At 43.5% G+C, this 26,076-nt stretch overlaps 1 protein-coding gene across 4 annotated transcripts in view; it reads right to left on the bottom strand.

Moving 5' to 3' along the window:
- Positions 1-26,076, bottom strand: part of LOC147017583 (endophilin-A3-like) — a 70,536-nt gene that overhangs the window by 11,169 nt on the left and 33,291 nt on the right. For all 4 annotated transcript variants that reach the window (XM_085847314.1, XM_085847313.1, XM_085847311.1 and 1 more), the window contains exon 2: positions 2,662-2,730. In XM_085847314.1, the coding sequence (XP_085703440.1) occupies positions 2,662-2,670 (9 nt within the window). In that variant the 5' untranslated portion in view covers positions 2,671-2,730. The remainder of the gene's footprint in view (positions 1-2,661; positions 2,731-26,076) is intronic.

Below are 26,076 nucleotides of genomic sequence, written 5' to 3' on the forward strand. Positions count from 1 at the left end.
TTGTTAGCAATTTCAGAGGTAACATTTTAGTGGCCATTCGTTGCCCTGAGGGTAGCAGGAGTTGACCAAAAAGTGTCACCGGTAATTATATTTGGCTAAAACCCTCCCTGAAGAGCATTAATGATCCAATTGGGTTTTTACTAACACTCTGACCATGACAATGGTATTTTCAGACAAGCTAATCATAACCAGAGAGTTGGTGTCAAAGCCACCCAATGCTCTCCTGTTTATACATTTATCGTTTTTAAAAGACTAGTCTAATAATATTTTTTTATAAAGCATTGCAGTGAAGTCTGATCCAAATAATTTTAAAGCAATATATGTATTTGTATATTGTAATCAGTAAAAAAGTGTGGTAGATAAAAACATTAGAAAAGAAATAACTTGCACCAAAAACTTTAACATTTTCATGCTCACGCTCACGCCGGGGGTATCGCTGTAGCTCTCTGTTCTTTGAACAGGCAAGCTAAAAGAATATGCAATTTGGTGTCTGTCTGTTTGTCTGTCCATGATACATTTGGTCGTTACTTATCCATTTGCAACCAAACTTTCCAGGAGGACTAAGGGTCGCATGATGGAGGTTGTAGCAACTTAACTTGCCCCCTTCCCCAAAGGGGATTTCCTCATTGGACGAACTTCATGTTAAGGTGTATAAACAGCTCAGCGTGGCATTTCGTGGGTTACAGTCACTAATGGAAGTAAAAAAAAAAATTATAACCACAAACTATTCTGTCAATTCTTTCCAATGTACGATTACCTTTTCAAGCAGTCACGACCAAAATAAGTTTGGAGCAAACCAGGGGTGTGTTCCATCACCAATAAGCTTGTTATCACTTGCCAAGCCAGCCATTCCTTATCAACCGTTTCAATGGAGTGCTGCTCAAGTGCTTGAACCACTTCACGAGTGCTCTACAAGCTGATTGGTAATGGAACACAACCCCTGATGTGCTTGAAGCGTTCCACACTAATCACGTTCCCCACAAGCTAACGGATCCAAGTCGTCTCAACTTGCTAGACCTCTAGGTAAGATGCTCAAAAGTGTCTTTACACACGAATGATGTATCCCATTGCCTGTCCGATTTTTCTCGCCATAAGATTGTGTGGACTGTACATGGATTGTTTATAACATATTTTGGGACCTCATGTCATTTCTCCCAGCCATGGCTTCAAGTGATGTGTGATATAGCCCCCGACACCATTACGACCCGATTGTCACCTTTATTTTGATGCATAACCCCATTCGTACCGCACACTCACCTCTAAGCTTTCCAGCCTGGGTTTGAATCTCGACCCAACTGCTGTATAAACTGTCATCCCATTGTTTCAAAGGGAGGGCGATTCATCGATGTGTGCTGTCCCTCGGATGAATGCTAAACTGGTCGACCCATCTGCCGGCATAAGTTGGTGGACGTTAAAGATCCCACGTTGTCCTTCGTGAAGAATAGGCGAGCTATGGACGAATTCCAAATTCCTGCTCTAAACCTTTGTCGAACATGAGCAGCTGGTTCGTGAAAGACTGGGGCCAAGCTTCCCATGACCAACCTGACCAGAACGTGGGAATAATTGTGGCCGCTAAATGAGAAGAAGAATAAGAAGAAGTAGAAGAAGATTAACCCACCGCCGCCATCCGTACGATCCGCATGACCCACTGCCACCGCCATCCCCCCATCTGCCCACCTCCATGGCCACTCCCATCAGAAGCGAGTGTTTCTAGTAATCAAAATCCTAAATGATGCTGCAGTCTGCAAGATATTAACTGAGAACTTGGATAATAGGAGTTTCTATTATTTTTCTTGGACATAGAGTGCTTTGAGATTGTATCGAATAAACTCAGCATTTTTACCCATCGCTTTGCTGACTGATTTAAACAAAAGATGGCATGCTGCACTTCACAAACATTCGACTATACTATATTCACCCTATCATTTGCCCGAGGTCATCTTGCATCTGCTTGGAAGTCAGCTAACCTCAACTTCGTGAAACATCTTTGCTGCTCATATATGGCACGAAAAAAAACAAACAATCACTTCAACTTCACTGCGAAGCTCAGTGGGGTTGGATTCTTTAGTTTGAACCTCCGGTTAAAATGAACGAGATGAAACATTTTGAAAATTTCGAATCATTCTCACTCGGATTTCACCATCACTGTAATGTTTATTATCAAGCTGTTTAAACTTTTTATGGATGATGATGATTACTGAATACCACTGGGTGGCACTACACGATACACATTTACATCGAGAGAATTGGGGTCTTCTGCCCACACTGAACCCCCTCCCCCAGATATGCTATCCCGACAGAAACCATGCTTGGGGTACCCTGAAGCATCATGTGAAATTCGGCTAGATTTGGTTTTCTAGTTTTTATTTATTTAAAGTTTTGAACATTATTTTTAAAACAAACAAACAAACAAATAATTTCACTTTTATAATATGGATTAAAGCACAACATAAGAAACAAATTGAAAACCCATCCATTGTTTTGCCATCACTCGGTCCACACCCGGGAAGTAGTTCTGTACAAGTAAGAATCAAATAAAATACAAAAGTCATTTTATACTTGTGCAAGACTATTCGAAAACAACTACGAGTGAGGAAAAAAAAAATTGCCGCAGCATGCAAAACAGAACGAGTTTAACCCCAAGAAATGTGCAGCACTCACCCGCTCCATGTCGAGGAATTCATCGTCGAGTTTTGTCCCCTCTGCACCACCAACCTTCTCGCTCACAAACTACAACACAGACACACACAGCACTTTGGTCACGAGTCTGGTCCTCACAAACCGAGTCGTTCATTCAACAGTCACCGCTCTTCCTAAAAGGATTCAATTCACATTTAAGGATGTTGTTAATGACACCGATTCGACAACACTTGACTTCACTTCATCCCATTTGCAAACTCCTCAAATAAATTTTTATTTTTCCCAAAATGAAGAACCTTCCTTGTTATTTGTGACAATTGATAGATTTCCCAACTAGCCGTATCATCGGCTGCGCTCCGTTTCTCGAAGAGGTTTCGACATGGTGTCTCCGTCCAATCATCATAAATGATAATCACTTGTTTCAAACATTCTGAGTAAAGAATTACACATGGCTAATGATAATTATAATAATAATATTAATAATAATAATAATAATAATAAGGTTTAATGCTGGAGTGGTATACCCTTTGTTTTGTTTTTTCCTTTTTTTGTTACTTTTTACAGGGTTCACTCGGCTGTTTTCACCTGTGTGTACCTTCAAACCCCAGTGTAAACAGCGACTCAAGGGTTAAAAGGAAAATGTTTGAATGAAATGGAAACACGATAACATCGGTAACTCGACTAAAGCAAACACGAAATCAGAGATAGTGTTGGCAGTGCTGTTTAAAAAGGCTTACAGGATCAAAACTAGATAATCCAGTCACAAGTGTGAGTGCCACCAATTATTTACAAAATCAGAAGTCAATCACACGACGTGGGCTCATTTCAAAGCACACGTGCTGTGCACATAACCCTGAGCAGTGGTATGGGAACCAACACCCACACAGAGTAGGTAGCAGCACTACACAACAGGCTTGAAGTCATTCATCATGTGTGTGTGTGTGTGTGTGGGGGGGGGGGGATGTTTGTGTGTCATTCTATTCACAATACAGATGAGGTTTCATCAAGAAATTTTCACCTTGTGTAGCTGGACCTCGACGACCTACGTATTGAACTGGACATCAATGAATTTCAAACAGCACGACACTTTTTCATTGTAAGCATACTGGCGTCACCAAACAAACTGAGCATAATCTATTTTGCGGTCTTGACCATCGAGACAAAAAAAGGAAAAGCGAAAAAAAAAAAATCCACGAAAACCTCTGTACATTTTCACAGCCTCTCACTACAGATGGCAGGCACATCCCAGCTTTTAACTTCCGCTGCACAAGCTTTGCAGGGGGGAAAAAAAAAGAAGAGAAGGAGGGGTGGGTGGGGAGGGAATGGAGGAGTGGGGGGAGGGGTAGGAAGTGGGGGGCCTTGAACCCACGAGGCGTAAAATGCAGTCTGCAAGAATATGCAGCAAAGTTTTCCTACATCTGGATTTGGTTACAGCTCTTCCTCTTTCTCTCTTTTTTGGCTTTTCTCTTCTGTTCCATTCAACTCCTGATGACGACGACGACTCTCAAAATGTTTGATGAACCAATCGAAAAGAGAAGCAAGTGTGTGTTGACCGGTGCAGGCATGCACGTCGATGTCAACATTCAAGTGAAATCCATGCTGAGGACAGCAGGCGCGTGCACATTTGGTTGGCAAAGACAACGTGGGCACTCTGCCAGTCTGTCTGCAAGAGCATAGGGGAAGAGGGGAAAGAAAAAGAGAATGGATTTCAACGGCTCCCACAATGCTGCTGCCTCTGCGTTGGTCCGAAACGTCCCGAAGGCCTGGTTATATCTCGACAAACATCAAGTTGAAAACTTAGCACGGGAAACTGTCTCTTGTGCAAACATTCGCTTGGTTGGCATCTTAGCAGGACATCCTTCAGGCACATGACCCACTAAGTAAGCCACAGTCAAAAACATCTGACGGTTGGAACAAGAGAACTATAGTGCTGTTTTCTACACCTTCAAAACATCTGCAGAGCAGCAGATTTTTTTTCTTTTTCTGCTGTTTAATTTCAACAATGACCTTTTAAAAAAATATATTGTTTCTAAACCAAGCAACTTCATTCCTGGCTTCACCCTTCACCTCTTTACAAAACATGTTCGAGAACAGATCTGGAAAAAGAGTGCCAACATTGCTCTAGAAATACATTCTTGTAGAGAGGGAGAGAGGGAGGTGTGGTGGGGAAAAATAGAGGGACTGGGGAGAAGGGGGAGAGGAGAGGGAGTGGAAGAAGGGCTCGTGGGGGAAGGAGGTGAGTGGGAGGGGGGGGGGGAGATCAAATAAGGTGGAGGGGAGATTAAACAAGACAGAGAGGATTGGGTCGATTGGGAAAGTAAATGACCAAATGGAGAGGTGTTTCAGCACTTCCTGTATCGTATACATGTGAATGTACATGCGGACAGCATGATCACATCATTCACCGTCACACTGCGGTGCAAACATGCTGATACCCATGTGGGCAATTTCAGTCACGTGATTCACAAGTGTCAAATTACGGCAACGTCCTTACAAGCGTTGTTCGAAAGCATTTCTAAAGAAAAAGTCTTGTTGTTTATGTGACATTCGAAAGCTTGTTATGGAACCACAAATTTGTTGTAGAAAATGAATAGTTTGCTGGAATGCCACAACCTAGGTTCTTCCTCCACATCAGATGAACGGCTGCCTGATATTTTAATTCCACAATGTAGGGTGTGTCGGGCTAGTTTAAGGGTTTGGTGATCCAAAAGTGTGATATCAATTAATGGAGATGAAGTACCGATGCGTATTTCATACGAGAAGTGGCGGCAGTTAGTTTGGACGGGATTCAAACCGGAAACCACTGAAGCCGCCACTGGATCCGTCTGGCCTCTCCAGCTCCAAAGGGAGAAAGGGAATGTAGGACAACCAAGTTGCAAGACTGGAAGAAAGAGCATTCTATTTCAAAAGAGGCTTGAAAACTCCGAAGAGGAGGTACCATCGTAGCCTGGTCATAGAGGAAGCAATGAAACTCCAAATCTCAGGCTGACAAACAAATGACATCTTGAAAAAGCAGTGATAATTGGGTGAGAAATAAATAAAAACGAAAAACAAATCAATGTTTCCTCAATCAAAAAAAATATTTGTCATAACTGGGACAATATGGCTTAAAAGAATGTGCAAAGTGTGAGTAAAGGTTACATCGAGCGAAACATAAGCAACAAATTTCTGACTTGTGCTTTTGTTCAATCAGAGGAGAATAGCTCACAAAGAATAAGAAGATGAAACAAGAAAGGATCCTAAAATGCAAAGCCCATCCGCATCCGCTTTCTACTCAAACTAAACTTGACGAAAACAACAGCTAAAGAGTAAATAAATAAATAAATAAATAAATAAAAGGTTAAATTTATTAATTAGTGTTTTCCATATTCTCAAAATAAAGGTTTGTCGAAGATTTGATGACAAAAGCTCAAATGGGGAAAAAAAATGTTATGGCCTGGACAGAGGGTCATCATCATTATCATTATCACTCTGATCATTATTCGGCCAAGGCCGAGTGAAGCAAGGTCGAGGCTGTTTATTCCTGATATGTGAAACACCCTGCAACCCATACCTACAGAAACCATACTTTTTGGATCGTCGGCCAATTTCCATCCAATCATGTAACTTTGGTAAATAAAAATTATATATATATATATATATATATATATATATATATATATATATATATATATATATATATATATATATATATATATATATATATATATATATATATATCCAGAGTTAGGTTCTCCGAAATTGAAAGTTTGGTGTCAATCGCTCAGGCGGTTGCGGAGAAAACCAATTTAATAGCGAATAAAGGTGAAAAGGTAAGGGTGGAAGGAAAAATAAAAGTGAGGGCCTTGGCCAACGTTCCACATGGTCAAACTTGAGCGGGGGTGGACGAATTATATCAGTTTCTTGAATGGCGTGTACAAAATTTCAAGTGGTCCTTATATTTTTGAAATGATCTTCCTCTTTCACACGTGTATCATAATGCACTACTCTTCTTCTATTTCAACAGACGACCCTCAATTCGACCTTTCATTCATCCCTCGTCTTAAAAGTCCAACTGTTACAGCGCTTCTTCTCTCCATTCTCTGAATTCGCCTTGATTGCATCCATCAAGAAATGTGTTTAATCGCATCTCTGACATAAAACTTTTTTCTTAAAACCTCAGTTGGCTATGAATGTTCGCTTTCCATCAACCATTCTTTTTTTCCAATTTCAGTGCCAACTCACCCCTCTCACCCCTCCCTCTCAAAGCAACCATCACACTCTTCTCCCTCCAAGCCTCCCTCTCACCTTTCTCAAAAACTCCCCCTCACCTTTCTCGCTGAACTCTCCCGACTCACCCTTCTCCCTCCATTCACCCTCCTCAAAGTTGCCCCCCCCTCTCATCCACAAAGCTGCATCCTTCCACTGGCCTCTCACCTCCATCTCTTCACTCCACCTCCTCAAATCCTCAACCGCCTTCTGCACCCTCTCTTGTCCACCGTCTCGCCCAGCACCACAGAGCCTTTTCTCCTCCTCATCCGCCCCCTCCCCTCGCTATTCTGCAATCCCCCACACTCCAACAACCCTCCTTACCCCCCCTTGTCCCTTGTCCTACCCTCCCCCTCCCCTCAAAGCCTCCTCCCCTCCCTCTTCATTAACAGTGTAGACCTCAAATATCTGGGGCCTTTGCTCAAACATTTCAGATCTTTCCATACAGGTTGCCACTGACAAACCAGACATTATCTGCCTTACAGAAACTTTCCTCCCCCAAGATGTGTCTGACTTCCAAGTATCTCTCCCCGGTTACTCCCTCCTCCAATACGACAGACCTGAGCCTCGTCCTGGTGGAGGAGTTGCTCTCTTATCAAAGACTCTATTCCTCAATCTCCATGCACTGCCCTCACTCCCCCACACCCCCAGGAATACCTCTGGCTATGGCTTCCCCTCCACTCCCACCTCATGTTTATATGTGTACTGTACCGTCCACCTCACAGTGATGACTCCATCGACACCTCACTATCCGAAAACCTGGATATGCTGCTTCTGCTCTCCCAACAATGGATGAAGGTCCTCAATGCCAGACATGAAATCCGAGCCGTATCCCTGGACATATCACGTGCTTTTGACACAGTCTGGCACCCTGCCCTACTCACCAAACTCTCTTCCTATGGTATCCAAGGCCATCTCCACTCATGGCTCACAGACTTCCTCTCCTGTCGCAGTCAACGTGTGGCCCTAAATGGAGTTCTTTCATCCCCTCTTCCTGTGCAGGCTGGAGTTCCTCAAGGTAGCATTCTGGGCCCTGTTCTTTTTCTGGTTTCCATCAATGATCTCTCCGACTCTCTGGAAAATCCTCTTTATCTCTTTGCTGATGACTCCACACTCTGCCGTACCATCTGTCATCCCTCAGACCGGCATGCGGCAGCTTCTTCACTCACTGCAGATCTGGATAAAATCACAAACTGGTCCAACACGAGGAACATGTCTTTCAATCCGGACAAATCTCACACTCTCACTCTGTCTCTCCAAAAGGACCATTTAGAAACCTCCCCCCCCATCCACTTTCTCAACAATCCTCTGGAAGAAGTCCTTTCTTTCAAGCTTATGGGTCTCACTATCTGCCATGACCTTTCCTGGCAAAGCCAAATTTCAAACCTCGCCTCCAAAGCCAGTCGCCAACTGGGAATCCTCCGTCGTGCAAAGTCCTTCCTCGGCCCACCTGAGCTCCTGATCACTTACAAAGCTTTCGTCTGCAGCCTGATGGAGTACTGCTCTCCACTCTGGGCTGGTGCTCCTGCCTCCCACCTTTCTCGACTTCACGCTGTGGAAACCAAGGCATTTCAGATCATTGGCATCTCCCGTGATGAGGCTGAGTCTTTGGGCCTCTCACTCTCTCACCACAGGTTGGTCTCTGGACTTTGTCTTCTACCGTCTCCTCTCAAGCCTCACCCCCTCCCCCCCCCCCCCGCTCTCTCTGCGATTTGTCCCCACCACATTTCCACAGGGCGCTCAAGGTCCGCCAACAACCCCTTCTGGTAAAACTACCAAAATCACGAATCACTGCTTATCTTCACTCTTTCATTCCTCTTTTTTCCCACCTTTGGAATAAACTCCCTCACTCTATTCATTCCCATTCTTCCCTCCAGGCTTTCAAAACAGCTGTTCACCACCACCTCTTATCATCCCCCATTCAAATGCTCAATCTTTTCTACCCCCGATAATCCACCCAAGCCCACCTCCTTCTAATTCCCTGCTTTCCTTCCTGAAAGTCCCTGTAATATCCATCTTGTACACCCCATGTTCCCCACCCCATCCCTCTCCCTTCCACAGATCTCCTAATGTCTCTGTTCCCCACTGTTTTGTCCTTCCTACTCCCGCCTCTCTTCTCATGCCCCCCTTGCTATGCATTGTGTGTTCGCTCTCACACGAGCCTTGACAAGGTATACAAAAAAACAAACAAAAAAAACCCCATCTCTCAAGCTTCTCTCACACAACTGCAATGTCAGTGAATGACATTACCATAGCTGGATTTGAATTTATGTCTCTTTAAGAACGTGGTGTCACTCTACCATGTATATTTTTTTAACCTGGATCGAGAAACTGCTGCTCAAAGTTAACTTAGGTTGTCTATATTTTTGCTCGGACTAAGTTGACATGCAACAACCGCAATTCAATATCAATAACCCCATTACTTTGTGCAAAACCAGCGATCAGAGTTGAAATGAAAATTTGTAGTTGTGCCACTTGAACTAAAAGGATCAAAATCGAGGTTCATGGAATAACTAGATGACAGAGGAGGAAAAGGCAATGAACTGACAGAAGGGCCACATCTGTGGACTCAACAAGCAAGGGGATGAAGGAACAGGAAAAGAAGAAAAAGAGGAGCAGAGGAAGCACAGTGTAACCTCAAAGATGGTTGAGTTAGATAGGGTTAATAGGAGTACAATAGATCATGGTTCAGGATTGGGGATGACATGGTATTGCAGTGCACCGCATGCATGAAGCTCTGGAGAGAAGATTGCCACTGAACAGCATCAGGAAGATCAGGTCAGATGTTCCCAGTGGAGGCATAAAAATCAAAAACATCTCACTTTCCCAATTTATGTCTACAAACTGGTTTCTTTGTAGCGATTAAAAATCAAAATAAATTTTCCTCTTTATCCGCATCCGCCCAGGTTAATTTTGGCATGAATCAGTTCCAAACCACACGACCATGGGGAATTAGCCTGACAGAAATGGCCGAGCAAGAGCTGACGGGCGAATCTCTTTTCACAAGCGTTTTGATGCGCGGACACAAACTGCCCGACCAACAGGTTAACTTGGCAATTCTCTATGCTAGTGCGTGGCCGTGCGTGCAAAAAAACATATATTAAAAAAAAAAAGCTTTCAAACCGCGTGCCAGAAACAACAAATACACAGGCCGTTCCTTCACTCTCATGTGCCTGTACATACGTGGCCGTACATGGAAAAAAAAAAAAAACTTTCAAACCGCGTGCCAGAAACAACTGCACAGGCCATTCCTTCGCTCTCGTGTGCCCGTACGTGCGTGGCCGTACGTGGAAAAACCCAAAAAACAACAACCACATAGGCCGTTCATTCTCTCTCGCATGCCCGTACATGCATGGCCGTAGTGCGTGGCCATACATGCACAAAAAAAACTTTCAAATAACCACACAGGCTGTTCCTTCGCTCTCGTAAATGACGACTGGATTGGGGCATTGTGTTTATCTTTTAAAGTGCATAAAAAAAAAATCGAGAAATTATTAGAATACAGTAAGTCATCACTATCCGGAAGTCTGTACGTTGTAACCCGTAATGGGGAACGTGGCTGAGGATCTCTTCCCCAATGGCCACGCCTACGCAGCAACATGTCCTGTCATTAGTAACTAAATGGCGCCCTTTCCCCATCGGCCACGCCTATGCAGCAACGTGTCATTGTCACGCCTGTCATTGGTTTGGTAAATAAATGGCCATAACTTGGGAACCACTTGTCCGATTAATATCAAACCTTGAAAAGGCACATACTCAGGTCCCCAGCAATATACCTGGCAAGTTTCAATTAGATCGGACCAGTGGTTGTCGAGAAACAGCGGTCTCACACACACACACACACACACACACACACACACACACACACACACACACACACACACACACACACACACACACACACACACACACACACACACACACACACACACACACACACACACACACACACACACACTGCTGGAATTATAGATAGATGCTATGCTATGGAGTTGCCTGCCGATGACCACACACATTTTCATTTAACCAGAGCTATATTACAACAAAAATGGACAGGGAGAGGGAAAAAGAAGAAGAAGAAGTAAAAGAAGAAGAAAAAAATAAGAAGTAAAATAAGAAGTAAAATAAGAAGTAAAATAAGAAGTAAAATAAGAAGTAAAATAAGAAGTAAAATAAGAAGTAAAAGAAGAAGTAAAATAAGAAGTAAAATAAGAAGTAAAAGAAGAAGTAAAAGAAGAAGTAAAAGAAGAAGTAGAAGTAGAAGTAATAAGAATAACAGGAAGAAGAAGAAGACAGCAGCAAATGTGGTGATCACCAATGGTAACAAATTAATTACAAATAACTCGAGCCATCAGGTCCTCAACAAAATTAAACAGAGATGCCCTTAGCGCATTCACTCAAGGTGACAATAGAGTTTAAATGAAGTGACAAGATAAAGAGAAACTTGTCAAGCGTGAGCCTTGCTTGCACATGACCTTGTTCCCATACACAGTGGTCTGGTCCTTCCGATGTGGGGCTTGTCCACAACACAAGCCACCACCGGACTGAGGAACAACAGTACGGTGTGGAACACCAGGGGGAGAGAGTGCTTGTGGTCCAAACAGAGGGAGGGAGGGAGAGAGTGAACAAAACTCACTTCGGCTTTTTCTAACCCCACGTGGGCAGGGGCCTCGGACTATTTAGTGGCGTTTGGTTATTTGCAGCATTGCGGTCGGGGTGTCGGTGAATGGGGGGAGACTCCACCGACCGTGCAGCATAACTGACTTCTCCCCCTAATTAAGCCGTGTGGTCGTCGATACCCTTCTTCCACGTCGACTAATAAACCCTTCACCCACTTCACCCACATGGTTTTATATGCCCTCCTCCCACTAGTGCCACATGGACTTCTGCTCGCTGCAGGATGGAAGTTTGCACCTAAAGACAGATCACAACAGGCAAGGTTCAAGAATGAAAGAAAGGGGAAGAGGGGGTAGATGTGGCTTCGACCCAAACAATGGGGCAGGGAAGACAAGAGCTTTCAAAACATTTTGCTTGACACCATCTCTTTAATTACAGCAATTACAACACTCTTATTCCAACATGCACTCGGAAATACCTATACTAAACTGTGCCCCATTTACCCCCCCCCCCCGCCCAGACCAGATCCGCAACAATATTTACAAGATAACCCGTTGCCAACTTCTTCACGTTATGAGGGCCAAAGGTTTCCAAATTATACAATGCATCAAAGTGAAACAGATAAAGCATGTTGAAAGAAAGCATTTATGGGGGAAATTGATGACTTTTTCTTTTTACAGCATCTCAAGCAAAAATGGTTCAGAACATTCATTATTGTGATATAGTAAATTATACGCTGTGGCGTCATAAGATCAATTGTGATATATATATATATATATATATATATATATATATATATATATATATATATATATATATATATATATATATATATATATATATATATATATATATATATATATTAGACAGCACTATACAGAGGCCTGAAAAAGTATTGACCCCTACAAATAATTCCACATTTCGATGATCTCAAGTGGATCGGCTCGCTCGCCACGCTCGCCTCTCCACACATCGTTAGAGTTACATTACAGATTTGGTGTGTTGTCATGATTTACGCCATCGTCATACTGTACAAACGTCTCTTTTTTACAAATTTATTTGTAATATTGGTGATGTTACATTTATTTGAAGCTTATTTTGAATGGAAAAAGGTCTAAGTGGTCTAAAACACCAAATGGTCAAGGGTCCAAGCTGTCTAACGGGTGTTAGGGGTCGAAACGGTGAAGGGATCCAAGGTGTCTAAAGGGTCTTCATGGATCTTTTGGGTCCTCTGGATATTTCGGGCTATCTGAATCTTCAGGGTCCTCGGGTTCTTTTGGGTCCTCTATGTACATGCATGTACGTGCACATCATGCGGACAGTTTTTTGTTGATGTCATTGTTTAATGGCCACAATTATTCCCACGTTATTGTGGGGTTGGGTTTGTAATTTATTCAGTGTGCCACCGATAGCTCCCCGACTCTTCGGGAAGGACACTGTGAGGATATTTAACGTCCACCAACTAATGCTGGTAGACGGGACGCCAGTTTAACATCCATCCGAGAAACTGCACACATTGATGAATCACCCTGCCAGTGAAACACCAGGATTACAGCTGGGTCGGGATTCAAACCCAGGCTAGACAGCTTAGAGGAGAGTGCGCATAGCTCGAGGCCATCCTGACAGCACACATGTTAATATTATTAATATTATTACCATTATGCCATTATCATTGGATGGGAATTGACCGATTAATTTGTGCTTGGAATAATTTTGACGAAAAATATAACTTGGATGACAGAGAGGCAAGACTCACGAATGGAGGAAGATGTATCAATGACCTAAGGTATGCCGATTATACCACTCTGTTGGCAGAAAGTAAAGAGGGCTTGATGAAACTGCTGCAGACCGTGAAGGAGGAAAGTGAAAAGGCTGGTCTTCATTTAAACGTATGCCTGGTGTTGGCTTAATGGTTAAGGTGGTGGGCTTGGGATCCTAGGGTCCTGAGTTCAAATCCCGCTCAGCTGTTGAATTAACACCAGGTGGGGTTGACTCTGCCTGTCATCCTTCCGAGGTCGGCAAAATGAGTGCCAGCATGCTGGTATACTGTGTCGGAGTGGCGACCCGTCCAGGATTGTTCCCAATAGCCAAGGAGACTGCTTTGGCGGCACCAACGCTCTGCACAGAGTATGGTCCTAATGGATGGATTTAAACGTCAAAAAGATTAAAATATTGTCAACTGAGAAGATCAACGTGTTGAGAAGGCATGTGTTCCATTACCAATCAGCTTCTGGAGTGCTTGCAAAGTGGCTCGCTTGACTTTAAGCACTTAAGCAAGCACTCCAACAAAACGGTTGAGAAGGAACGGCTGGCTTGGCAAGCGATAGCAAGCAGATTAGTCATGGAACACACCCCAATGGATGAGGTAAAGGTTGCAACCAAGCTGTCTCTGCCAGAGCTTTGGAAAGCAGTGCAAGATATGGATGTTTGGAGACATCCGATGATGAATGTCACCAGAAATCGGCCACGACTTAACGGAACTGGGTAACTGGTTACAATAGCACCAATAGATGTGTGGACCAGCGACTGTTAGCAGATACACCGCCCATGCATAAGTACGTCAAATTTTCTCCAAATTCCCCTCTGGCAAGTATTAAACAATGCTAACGAACCTTAGGAATATGGTCATGTATCAAATAAAGGTCACAATTGGGCAGGAAGGGTATCGGTGGCAATATCACACTTGAAATTGTGGCTGGAGAGAAATCACGTATGAGGCCCCAAGATAGGTTATAGCTTATCCATGTACAGCCCACATATAGTCTGATCATGGCTCGAAACATTCGAACAGGCAATGAGATTCATCATTCATGCATAAAGACTCATGTAAGCAGCTTTGTCAGCTAAAGATCGTTGCCGCTTTCATAGAGGCCTAGCAAGTTGAGACGGCTCTGTTCCGTTCATCTGAGGGGGACGCGATAAGTATAAACAACCGTTTTTACAGCCATTTGTCCCTGCTGTGCAGGGGTTAGCTTTTCTTGAGGCAATGTAAATGGCCAGATGCCCTTCCTGACGCCAACCCTGGTCGCCTCTTACGACACACAGGGATATGGTACACCTATTCTAACCGGGGCATACACCGGGACAAGTAAACTGGTACTCATTTTGCCGACCTCGGAAGGATGACAGGCTGAGTCAACTTCCTGACGTGTTAATTCAGCGGCCAACGGGGCTTGAACTCAGGACCTTAGGATCCCAAGCCAGCCACCCTAACCACAAAGCCAACACCAGGCTTGGACGCGATAAGTATAGAATGTTTTAATCACGTCGAGTTTCCACGAAACTTCTTCCAGTTTAACAGCGACCATTTAAAAATGTAACAAAATGTTGAACAGCATTGACTGAAATGTTTGTGGTTATATAAATTTTTACGTCTGGAAGGTATGCCCCATGAAAGCCATGATAACCTATTATACACCTGAACATGGAGTTCATGCAAGGCACAAATCTCTCTTGGGGATGGGGGAAGTTAAATCGCTACAACCTCTGTCGTGTAACCCTTAGTAACCCTGCCAAGTTTGCTTGCGATTGGATAAATAATGACCGAATGTATCATGGTCATAAAACAGTCAGACAGACAGACAGCAAATTGCATATTTTAATAAGATTATGAATTATGCATGAACAATTTTTCCAAATGAACTTTTTTTTTATTCATAACTAAACAGATCAAACTAAACACTGTTATAGTTGAAGGTTACATGTCAGGAATACCCATAAAAAAAACATGTTCAAATCAAAATTCACTGGTTGTAAAAGTATTCAGCCCCTTAGGTCACGACTTGGTGGAAACATCTTTTACAGCAATGACTGCGATGAGTCGTTGTGGGTAGGTCTCTACGAGCTTTGCACAATGAGATGGTGAAATATTTCCCCATTCTTCACGTGAAAATTGCTCTAATTCAGCCAAGTTTGATGGGCATTGTCGATGGACTGCAATCCTCAAGTCTCGGCATTAATTTTCAATGGGGTTCAAGTTAGGACATTGACTGGGCCACTCAAGAACATTTATTTTCTTCTTATTGAGTCACTCCAGTGTGGCTTTCGCATTGTGCTTCGGATCATTGTCCTGATGAAACGTGAATCTCATACCCAGTTTCACATTCATGGCTGACTCAAGAAGGTTTTCATCAAGGATTCTCCTGTACTTTGCACCGTCCATTGTCTCTTCTATACAGACAAGCTTGCCAGTCCCTCCTGATTAAAAGCAACCCCACAACATGATGCTGCCACCATCATGATGGACAGTACGGATGGTGTTGACTGGGTGATGTGAAGTGTTAGGCTTGTGCCAGACGTAACGCTTTAATTTAGACCAAAAGTTAAATTTTAGTCTCGTCTCCCACAAAACCTTTCCCCACCTTCCTGCGGCATCATTAAGATGCTTTTTCACAAGCTCCATACAAGCTTTTAGATGCGCCTCTTTCAGTAATGGTTTGTCTTGCCACCTGTCCATAGAGGCCAGCTTTGTGAAGGGAACAGGACATTGTTGATTGATGAAGACTGACCTCCATCTCGAATATTAAGCCTTGCAGATCTTTCAAAGTCATCGTTGGATTTACAGTGACATCCCAAACCAGTTTTCTGCTTGCCCAGTGCTGAGTTTGGATGGGCGACCTGATCTGGGTCGAGTCTGGGTGGTATGATACGTCTTCTACTCCTTTATTATGGATTTCACCGTGCTCAAAGGGAATATGAGCGACATTGAAATCTTCTTATAACCCTCTCCTGAATGATGCTTCTCCACCACTGTGTGTCTGACTTCTTTGGAAAGCTCCTTGGTCTTCATGTTTGCCTTGTTGTTTCAGCAAGTGAGTTGCATCTTAAAACTCCTTAGATAAGTGGGGAGCTTAATTTTAAGTTAAATCACTGATTACATACAGGTGAAACCTATTACACTCATTTTGAACCTTTCAAACAAATATTTTTCTCCTGTAAAGTGATTTAGGGTTAATTAGGCAAAGGGTTTAAATACTGTACTTATACAAGTGAGAATCATCTGTCAATTTAACTTATTCACATTTTATCTGCATTTTTTTGGAGCTTCATTGCTTTGGAGTAGTTCGTGAAGACTCTTGATATTAAGTTTGATTTGAAAGCATCATGAAATAAGCTCAGCTGTCATCAAAATGTGAAATCTTTGGAGGGAGGGTGAACACTTTTGCAGGCCACTGATATGCAATCTCATCACTTGATATCCTCAACATTGTGATATTTGTATTGTACGGATTACATCTCAACTTTAAACATTTCTGTCTCACAGCTGTTGTCTCTTAGTTTTGTATCCATCCAAAATTAATTTTAACGTTTTCTTCTTCTTCTTTGTTTTTTTTTGCCTCGCCCGTTCCAGAAGGGCCAGAAGATGCTATTGCAATGAGTCTGTGTGAGCATGCGAGTGTGCAAGCAAATCAACTTCGATATAGATTGTTCCTTCTTAGATCTAATGTAATCTATACACTCTGGTGACACACTGAAGATAAAACATTTTTCTTGTTTATTTTTAATTTTTTCAATAAAATGATTTGAACAAAGTTGTCCAATTTAGCCATAGCAAGTGAAGATTGCACAGATTCTGTGTGGCATTTGTAACGGCAGCAAATTGCGTGTTCGAAATGATATTCGCAGCATTTCTTTCAGGACTTGCAGCGCAACTCAGACCACGGGCTTGACAGCACGCTTAGGTGGCATGAGCAAAGTTCAACAAAGTTACCCGAGTTGACCAGAAGTTGTTTTTTTTTTCTCTCTCTCTTTAATTTCAATGTTGATTATGTCCAATTTAGCTGTGCCCGTTCCTGGGGCTGTGTTTCCAGTCCACAGTTTGAACCACTGTAATAAATATATATATATATATATATATATATATATATATATATATATATATATATATATATATATATATATATATATAGTTTATTTTAAGGTGTTAAAAAAAACAAAAACACATCACACACAAGCAACTTGGTGAAGCAATCAAACAGGGTTGTAAATATAATGCACAAGTCATGGACAAAAAAAAATGGAAACACCTGGGTAAATGAGGGACACCAAGTAATGGCTTCTACACAGGTGTGACCTAAGGTTTAATTAAGCAAGCAACATCCCAGCACGCTTAGGGTCATGTGTAAAAATGCTTCACAGGCCTAGTTGCCTGTAATTATGCCGAGCATGGCTGCAAGAGAAGACCCCTCACCCCCTCCTCCCCCAATGCCCCCATCCACAGAGCATGTGTGGATCATGACACTGATGTTATCCATATGTTATGGCCTTCTCAGTCACCAGATGTGAACCCAATCGAGCATTTATGGGATATTCGGGACAACGCCTGAGACAGCGTTTTCCACCTTCATTAAACAGGTGTGAGTTCATCAACTTTCTCGTGGAAGAATGGTGCCGCATCGCTCCTGCAGAATTCCATACGCTGGTGGACTCCATGCCACAGCGCATACAGGCCGTCCCGGTCGCACGTGGTGGCCCAACGCCCTATTAAGGGACTTTACATTGGTGTTTCCATTCTTTGTCCATGACCTGTATAATCCATTTCATTGTGCTCTGCATGGTTTCTATTGCTCCTCTCTACCTCAGCCACTTAAGGTGGAAGGAGGCTGTGTTTTCACACGTTTGTCCGTCTATGATCAGGATATCTCAAAAGGCTGTGGACGGATTCCGACAAAACATGGTGGGCAGGTTGAGTGCGTGACAAGGATGATACGATTAGAAAGCAAATTAAAACACACTACAAGGTATTTTAATTGACAGCTTGGTGCACTGTAAGGTTAGTGTCCCGATTGCTATACCAACCATGCACTCGGATGAGCAGAGCTCAAAAAGCAACGGGGCATGCATGCATTATTGAAAACAATCATAAATTATTTAGCAAATTGTACTTCAGTTGCCAATAGGCATAAGAGTGAGACGCAATAAAAGTAAATGTCTCGTATCTGACGTTCAAAATTTACAGTCAACGACACGTAGATCCGTACGGGCCTTTTCTCCGTCAATTCAAGATGGGAACTTTTCTGTGCCAGAACAAAGCTCCATGGTCCATCGTACCAGGCATCATTAGTACTTTTCCCTTTTGAGGCTTTGCAATAACACCCACACATCGGAGCCTTCAACAGGGAAGGTTTGGTCAATCATCTTACATGGTACCTTCCTTTAACCAATGCCACAAAAAATCATATTGAGGTTGGTACCGTCGAACTGCAATTTGTGTTTAAACATTTTTATATCAAATATCACAGCAATAAATAAAAACTGCACGTGTATGGTGTTCACTACGACTACCTCTATCTAAAGCCATGTATTCAGCTGAGTAGTTGGATCAAAAATAGCACTATGTGGGACAAGTGACCGAAATCTCTCGACAGAAGGTTGTACCTTGCATGAACGGGCTTACAATTTAGTCATGTTCGTCAATTTTGTGTGCATAAAATGCCAAAATCCGAACCTCTTCCGTATTCCATTGGAGAGTTAGGTGGCCCTTTACAAAGCAGAAAAGGGATGGTTGCTGCTGCAGCTCCACTAGATCTCCCCCCCCCCACAAACCAAACCCAGAAGCCTCCCAATCCAAACCTACACACAATGTCTCGTCAAGCTCAATCCCCCTCCCCCACCTACAGCGTCTCGGGGTCATGCGCGAACTTGTACGTATATTACAAGAAAGACAAGGATGTCACAACATATTCATTACAATCATGACATAATTGTACAAACACATAACATAACTCATTACAAAGAGACATAATCACCAGCGCACAGTATCAGGAAGAGCACCTGGGACTGCAGCATCATGAACTGCATGCTCTGATGGGAATGCCAAAGAGGCCAAACAGTCAGTACGAATGGGTTTTTGATGCATTTTATTCGGTAAAGAAGTGTGAATTTTTTTGGTGAAATTCCACTTCTAAAAACATAATGTATCCAATACGGTAGTGAATATAATTAATGTTCCTCTTAAAAAAAACTCTGGGGGTTAGTGCTATCTAGAGCCCTTGTTAATTAGACATATGTAGTTTGTCTTCTGACATCACAAGGGTGAGCGACAGAAGGCTTTGGCCAAAGAACTGGGAGGCATGAACTTGGACAGCGTACCACCATATCATGGCCGACTCTTTCCTAAATTCAGAGAGGGACATGTCTCCAAAACGTTCACGAGTGGGTGTAAGCAGATGAGATAGCCAACTTAATCTCATTCAACTGTTACTACACACTCCTATACAACACTTTGCCTGAATACAACAGTTTATAGTCTGCTGCTATTGCAAATCTATTCCAGACGAAACAACGAGGAGGAATGTTTGCTGTCACAGAGGCACCCGTACAATATCCAATGTACTTTTTTTTTTCTTATAGTACAGTTGTACATAATACAACCACCAAGAACTATACAAGGCCATTCAAGAGAGGAGGGTGCAAATTGCTGGAAAGCTTGGAAAGTGAACCCTGTATTGTCAAGTTTAATGTATTATCAAATAGAACTTCCATATTGTTTTTGGTTCGAGGGTTCGGCAAGTTTTCTGAATGGCCAACATAGCCACGTCTATGGGATGAGACAAAGTCAGGAAAGGTGTTTTGTGCTCTTTAAACAAATAAAAACTGTGACTTCACGAGAATGGAGCAGTCAAAATTAATAACGATTAACAATTAGTAACTGCATGATGTGCTCATTCATTTAGCAGTTGGTCAAAATGGTGAGCATGGCCAAACTGTTCAATGAGCAAGTGCAAGCGATAACATTTGAGACAAACACCAAGAAGCTAAGACAATGACTTCATCAATAACATAACTACAGCAGAAACCCAACTGTTGTTGTTCGTCTTTCGGCTGCTCCCGGTTAGGGGTCGCCACAGCGGATCATCCATTCTGATCCGAATACTGATTTGGTATAGGTTTTATGCCGGATGCCCTTCCTGACGCAACCCTGGTCACCTCTTACGACACAGGGATAAGGATTGTGTTTCGCCATGATTCTGGGCTGCCCTACACCCTCTCATAGCCCGTCCTCAAGCGATCCTCCAACCCAAGCCTCCGAGTAGCTGGATTACAGGCGCACGCCACTACGCCCGGTACAGCAGAAACCCAACGACACATCACCAACTCTGCTCGACAGCAAACAGTTTTACATTCCTACCCAGGTCATACAGAACTAGAATGACACTCGGGAGCGCATACCTCCGTCAAGCAGAACAGTTTACGTTTTATATCCCAATGATAGGCCAGATCCGCATCCACACCATGACCAAAATCGAATCGGCTTGTTCTTGTCACCGAACCAACTTATCTATCTAGTTTCGTTCAAATCCGTCCACAATTTCTTGAAATATCATGCCGGCTGGGTCTGTGTGGCATTTGCAACGGCAGCAAATTGTTTTCTTTTGCATTGTTCATGCATCGTTTTTGGCTGGGTCCAGCTTCATTATGTCTTTTTCTCAATGGAAAATTTAATAACTCACACAGCTAACCATTATATATATATATATATATATATATATATATATATATATATATATATATATATATATATATATATATATATATATATATATATATATATATACAGGGTGTCCCAAAAAAATGTACTCATATTTTAGCTCCTCATAACTCATTGAATTTTTCTTTTTTTCACATCAAATTGACCCTAATAATGGCAGAAGTACGACTCGGTATTGAAGAAAGAAAATTTATCAAAAAGTGCTACTGGAAGCACGAAAACATCATGGAAGTGCAAAGACAATTTAGAAGACATTTTCACAAAGATCCACCAACACGACGCACCATTGCTCGCATCCGAGATAAGTTTGAAACGGATAGAACTGTGCATGACGTCCATAAGGAGCGTGCAGGAAGACCACGGTCATCAACCACCCCCGCAAAGGAAAATCAATTGCTGGAAACCCTCCACCGATCCCCATGGAAATTTGTACGACAAATGGCTCATGAGACAGAAATCCCAAAATCAAGCGCCCATCGCATTTTGAAGCGAATTAATTGGAAAAGTTACATTCCAAAATTAATCCATGCTCTAAATGAAGACGATCCTGACTGGAGAGCTGAATTTTGTGTGTGGTACCTGGGCAAATGCGAAGAAGATGCAGCATTTCCATCCAAAATTGTTTGGAGCGATGAGGCCAGCTTCAGGTTAAATGGCTCAATTAACCGACACAATTGCACGTACTGGGCTCCTGAAAATCCGCATGTTACTATGGAACACCATTTAAACTTACCAGGGGTTACTGTGTGGTGTGGAATATCAGCATTGGGCATCCTTGGGCCATTTTTTTTGACCAAACTGTCACTGGGGATGTTTACTTAAACTTGCTGCAGGAATCCGTCGGTCCACGTGTCGAAGAGATATTTGGTGGCGAAGAGATTTACTTTTATCAAGATAGAGCACCTCCCCACGACCACCGTGATGTCAGGGCCTATCTCAAAGCAACTTTTCCGAACAGCTGGATTGGGGGATTAATTAATTGGTAATGGTAATGGAACAGCTGGATTAATTGGTAATTTCTGAGGCTGGTAACTCCAATAAACTTATCCTCTGCAGTAGAGGTAACTCTGGGTCTTCCTTTTTTGTGGCGGTCCTCATGAGAGTCAGTTTCATCATAGCGCTTGATGGTTTTTGTGACTGCACTTAAAGAAACTTTCAAAGTTCTTGAAATTTTCCAGATTGACTGACCTTCATGTCTTAAAGTTTGATTGATTCCTCTTTGCTTAGTTGAGTTGTTCTTGCCATATTATGGATGATGACAGCACAGACAAAATAATGGTCTTTTAACAAATAGGGCTATTTGCTGTATACCTACCATACCTTGTCACAACACAACTGATTGCCTCAAATGCATTAAAAGGAAAGAAATTCCACAAATTAACTTTTAACAAGGCACACCTGTTAATGGAAAAGCATTCCAGGTGTCAGGTCAGACATTTAATGATACCTGCATGACTGGAACTGATAGGGATGGTTATGAGACGTGTGTTGGTCCCCGTGGGTCAGGAACTATGAATCAGAATAGCACTAAGTTCCTTGACTTTGCAAGAAGTCATGGACTTAGGGTGGCTAGTCCATGGTTTCAGCGACCCACAAGCTCATCGCTGGACTTTGTATTCCAACGCTGGCGGTGTGGCAAAGGAGATTGACCACGTCCTCATTGACGGTCGCTGGAGGATGATACAGAACTGCAGGGTCTACCGGAGTGCTCAGTACCTCAATACTGACCACTGGCTTGTTGGAACAACTCTGAAGTTGCACCTTAAATCCAGGAGAATGGTACCATCCCAGCCTAGGCTGGATTTTGGCAAGCTCAAGGATGAGAGGGTAGCTGAGGAGTTTGCGAACAAGCTGAGTGGAGATTTGTGAGATCTGAGTGCTTTGGGAGGTCCTGAAGAGTTGTGGAGTGCCTTCAAGACCACCGTCCTTGATGTTGCCGGTGGATGTCATGAAACTCACCTGAGGGCGAAGAAGAATTGTCTCTCAAGGGACACTGGATACCATTGGCCAGAGTCGCAGGACCAGGCTGAATTGCAGAGCTGAGCTGTTCAGGGAGCTGAGGCGTAAAACTGTACGTGCGCTAAGGGTGGACAAGGAGGCCTATGTGCGAGGAATCTGTGAGGGGGTAGAGCATCACCTGTGGTCAAGTGATTCTCGTCCTGGTTGTAGGGGAATTCACGCATTGCGTTCATCCAAGCCCATCCCTCAGTGTACTGCAGTTAGAGCAGAGGGTGGTAGGCTCTTGACAGAGGAGTACGAAGTGAAGGCCCGCTGAGCCGGTTACTTTGAACGGTTGTACCAGGCTGATCCACCAGCTGTCGAGTTGGACGTCAGGGGTGTTACAATCCCTGTTGCTGACCCTCGAATCAACTGTGGTCCACCTCCGCTTGTGGAAACACAGGCTGCGGTGAACCGGTTGAAATGGGGTAAAGCTCCAGGGATCTGTGGCATCCATGCTGAACTTCAAGGCTGGTGGAAATCCTGCACTCGTGTCGTTGCATACAGTTCTGTGCTCTGCCTGGAACACAGTCATCATCCGAACTGACTGGAAGAGGGGCCTTGTTGTCCCTCTCTGGAAAGGAAAGGGTGATCGCCAAGACGGCAACAACTACCGAGGGGTGATGCTGCTCTCAGTGCCGGGCAAGGTCTTTGCTCGGATAATTCTTGATGGGGTTCGCCACCATCTGCTTGAGCACCAGCATCTGGAACAGTCAGGCTTTACACCAGAGGTCAACGATCGACCGTATCCTTGCTCTTCGGGTCCTCACCGAACGCAGATGAGCGTTTCGGCAGGGGCTGCCTGCAGCCTATGTTGATCTCTGCAAAGCGTTCGATTCAGTGAATCGGGATGCCCTCTGGAGGATTCTCGGTCTTCGTGGGTGCCACCATAACTGATCGATCTGATGTCTGAACTCTACTCTTAGTGGGGCAGATAACAGCAATTTTTGAGAGGAATCGTGCAAATGATGATACAAGCATCAAATTTGGCACATTTGTTCTCCAGGGGATTCTAATCAAATCTGCCTGATCAGCCATTTGAAAATCCAAATTTTGAAAAATTATAAATAAAATAAAAACTTCAAAAAAGTCAAGATCACGAATCAATGTTGGATGCTCGCTGAGATTGGTGAATGTTTCAGAAACATCATCAAAGACGTTCCAAGTCTGCCATGCAGTTTTCTTCCCTTTACCGCGGAAGGCAGACACGACGTCACATCCAGTGAACGCATGGAAGTATGGGATCCCTCTTGCTTTCTCAGGCCCTATTGCAGAAACTACCTCATGGACTGGAATCCATCGCGCCTTGGCTCCTTGGCCAAAGGCAATCCACATGTTCTCAAGACCTAGTTCCTGTAAGGATGGCAGTACAGACATTGCTGTGACTCGTACGTCCGTGTCATTAGCCTTAATGATAATGGACTTGCTACCATCCGTCGTTGCATCCCTGGCGTGTACAAATATTCAAATGTCAGCTTCTTCATGACAACGTGGAGACACAGCATCCAGTGGCTTCCCTGTGTTGCTCATGGCATCTTCTCCTTTTGTGACAATGACTGTGCTTGTCGTCTGTGCTTCACATCTTTTCCGCAAGGAAGTGAAACAGCTCAGTCTTGTTGCTGTCATCTCGAAGAAAGCTTCTCCAGTTACTTGGGGTCTTACTGGTTCCTGTCACTCTTCTTCTGATTCCTTGCCCCCTTTTCGACCTTGCCTCGGACTTCAGACTTGACTTCTTGTACACATCAAACACTACGTCCACCCTCTCGTACCTGGCACCATAGGATTCCACATTTGGGATGATGTCTTCTTTGGCATAGTCATCAAATATCTTTGAAGTGCGTGGAGGTAGGGCATTGATAAGTGCTGAGCAATCAATGATGACTGCATCTCCCCTTGGTTCTCTGTCCGGGATGTTTGTTCACTTGCGCTTCAAGAATTTCAGCCAGCTGTGACTTCAAATTTTTTTGAAGTTTTTATTTTTTTTTCAAATTTTTCAAAATTTGGATTTTCAAATGGCCAATCAGGCAGATTTAATGAGAAAGCCCTGCAGAACAGAAATGCCAAATTTGATGCTTGTATCATAATTTGCACGATTTTTATACAATCCACTACACTATCTGGTACTGAGAGTGCTGTGAGATGTGGTGGTACCATCTCTGACTTATTTCCAGTTGTTACTGGAGTTCGTCAGGGATGTGTACTTGCCCCCACACTTTCCAGCACTTGCATGGACTGGATTCTAGGGAGGATGTCGGAGATCAAGCTGCAGTGCATTGATTGGGAATGTCAAGGTCTCTGACCTTGATTTCGCAGATGATGCAGTCATCTTTGCGGAGACTTTAGATATCCTTTTGGGGGCCCTCGAGGTGCTGAATGAGGAGTTGGAGCCGCTGGGATTACGGGTTTCCTGGGTCAAAACTAAGATCCAGGCTTTCAATGACATATTGGATGCTGCTGTCCTGTCTGTGCCTGTTTGTGGGGAGCATGTTGAGGTCATGGAGTGATTCACTTACCTTGGCAGTGATATTCATGTCTCTGCTGGCTGCGAGTCAGAGGTCAATAGACGTCTGGGTCAGGGCTGGGGAGTCATGGATTCACTGGATAATTCACTGTGTGGGAGGATGAAAATTCGAGTCTTCAGGTCCTTGGTGCTTCCAGTTTTGCTCTCTGGATGTGAGACTTGGACTTTGACCAAAGATCTGAGACAGAGACTTAATTCCTTTGGTACCAGGTATATTCGGAGAATCCCTGGCTATCGCTGGTCAGACTTTGTGTACAATGAGCGGTTGCTGAGAGAGACTCAAATAAGATTTGTTACCTGCATCGTTTCCTGCATTTCTGACGCTGATCCTGCTCACCAGATTCTCTCAGCGAGGGAGTCTCATGAGTGGAGGAGGCCAATGGGCCTACCACGTGCCTCGTGGTTGCAGCAGGTTGATCGGCATCTCAAGGAGATTGGGATGGGCCAGGCATCTGCCTGGGGGATGGCTAGTCGGAGGCCCCTGGAGTACTGGCGGAAAGTGGACGCAGCGACGCGCTGCTCTGGCGCATGCTCCCATACCTGACCTGATTCCAGGTGACTA

This window comes from Eptatretus burgeri, chromosome 11 (assembly GCF_056783735.1).
Source record: "Eptatretus burgeri isolate ZD-2024b chromosome 11, Ebu_testis_v1, whole genome shotgun sequence".
NCBI classification, from domain to species: Eukaryota; Metazoa; Chordata; class Myxini; order Myxiniformes; family Myxinidae; genus Eptatretus; species Eptatretus burgeri.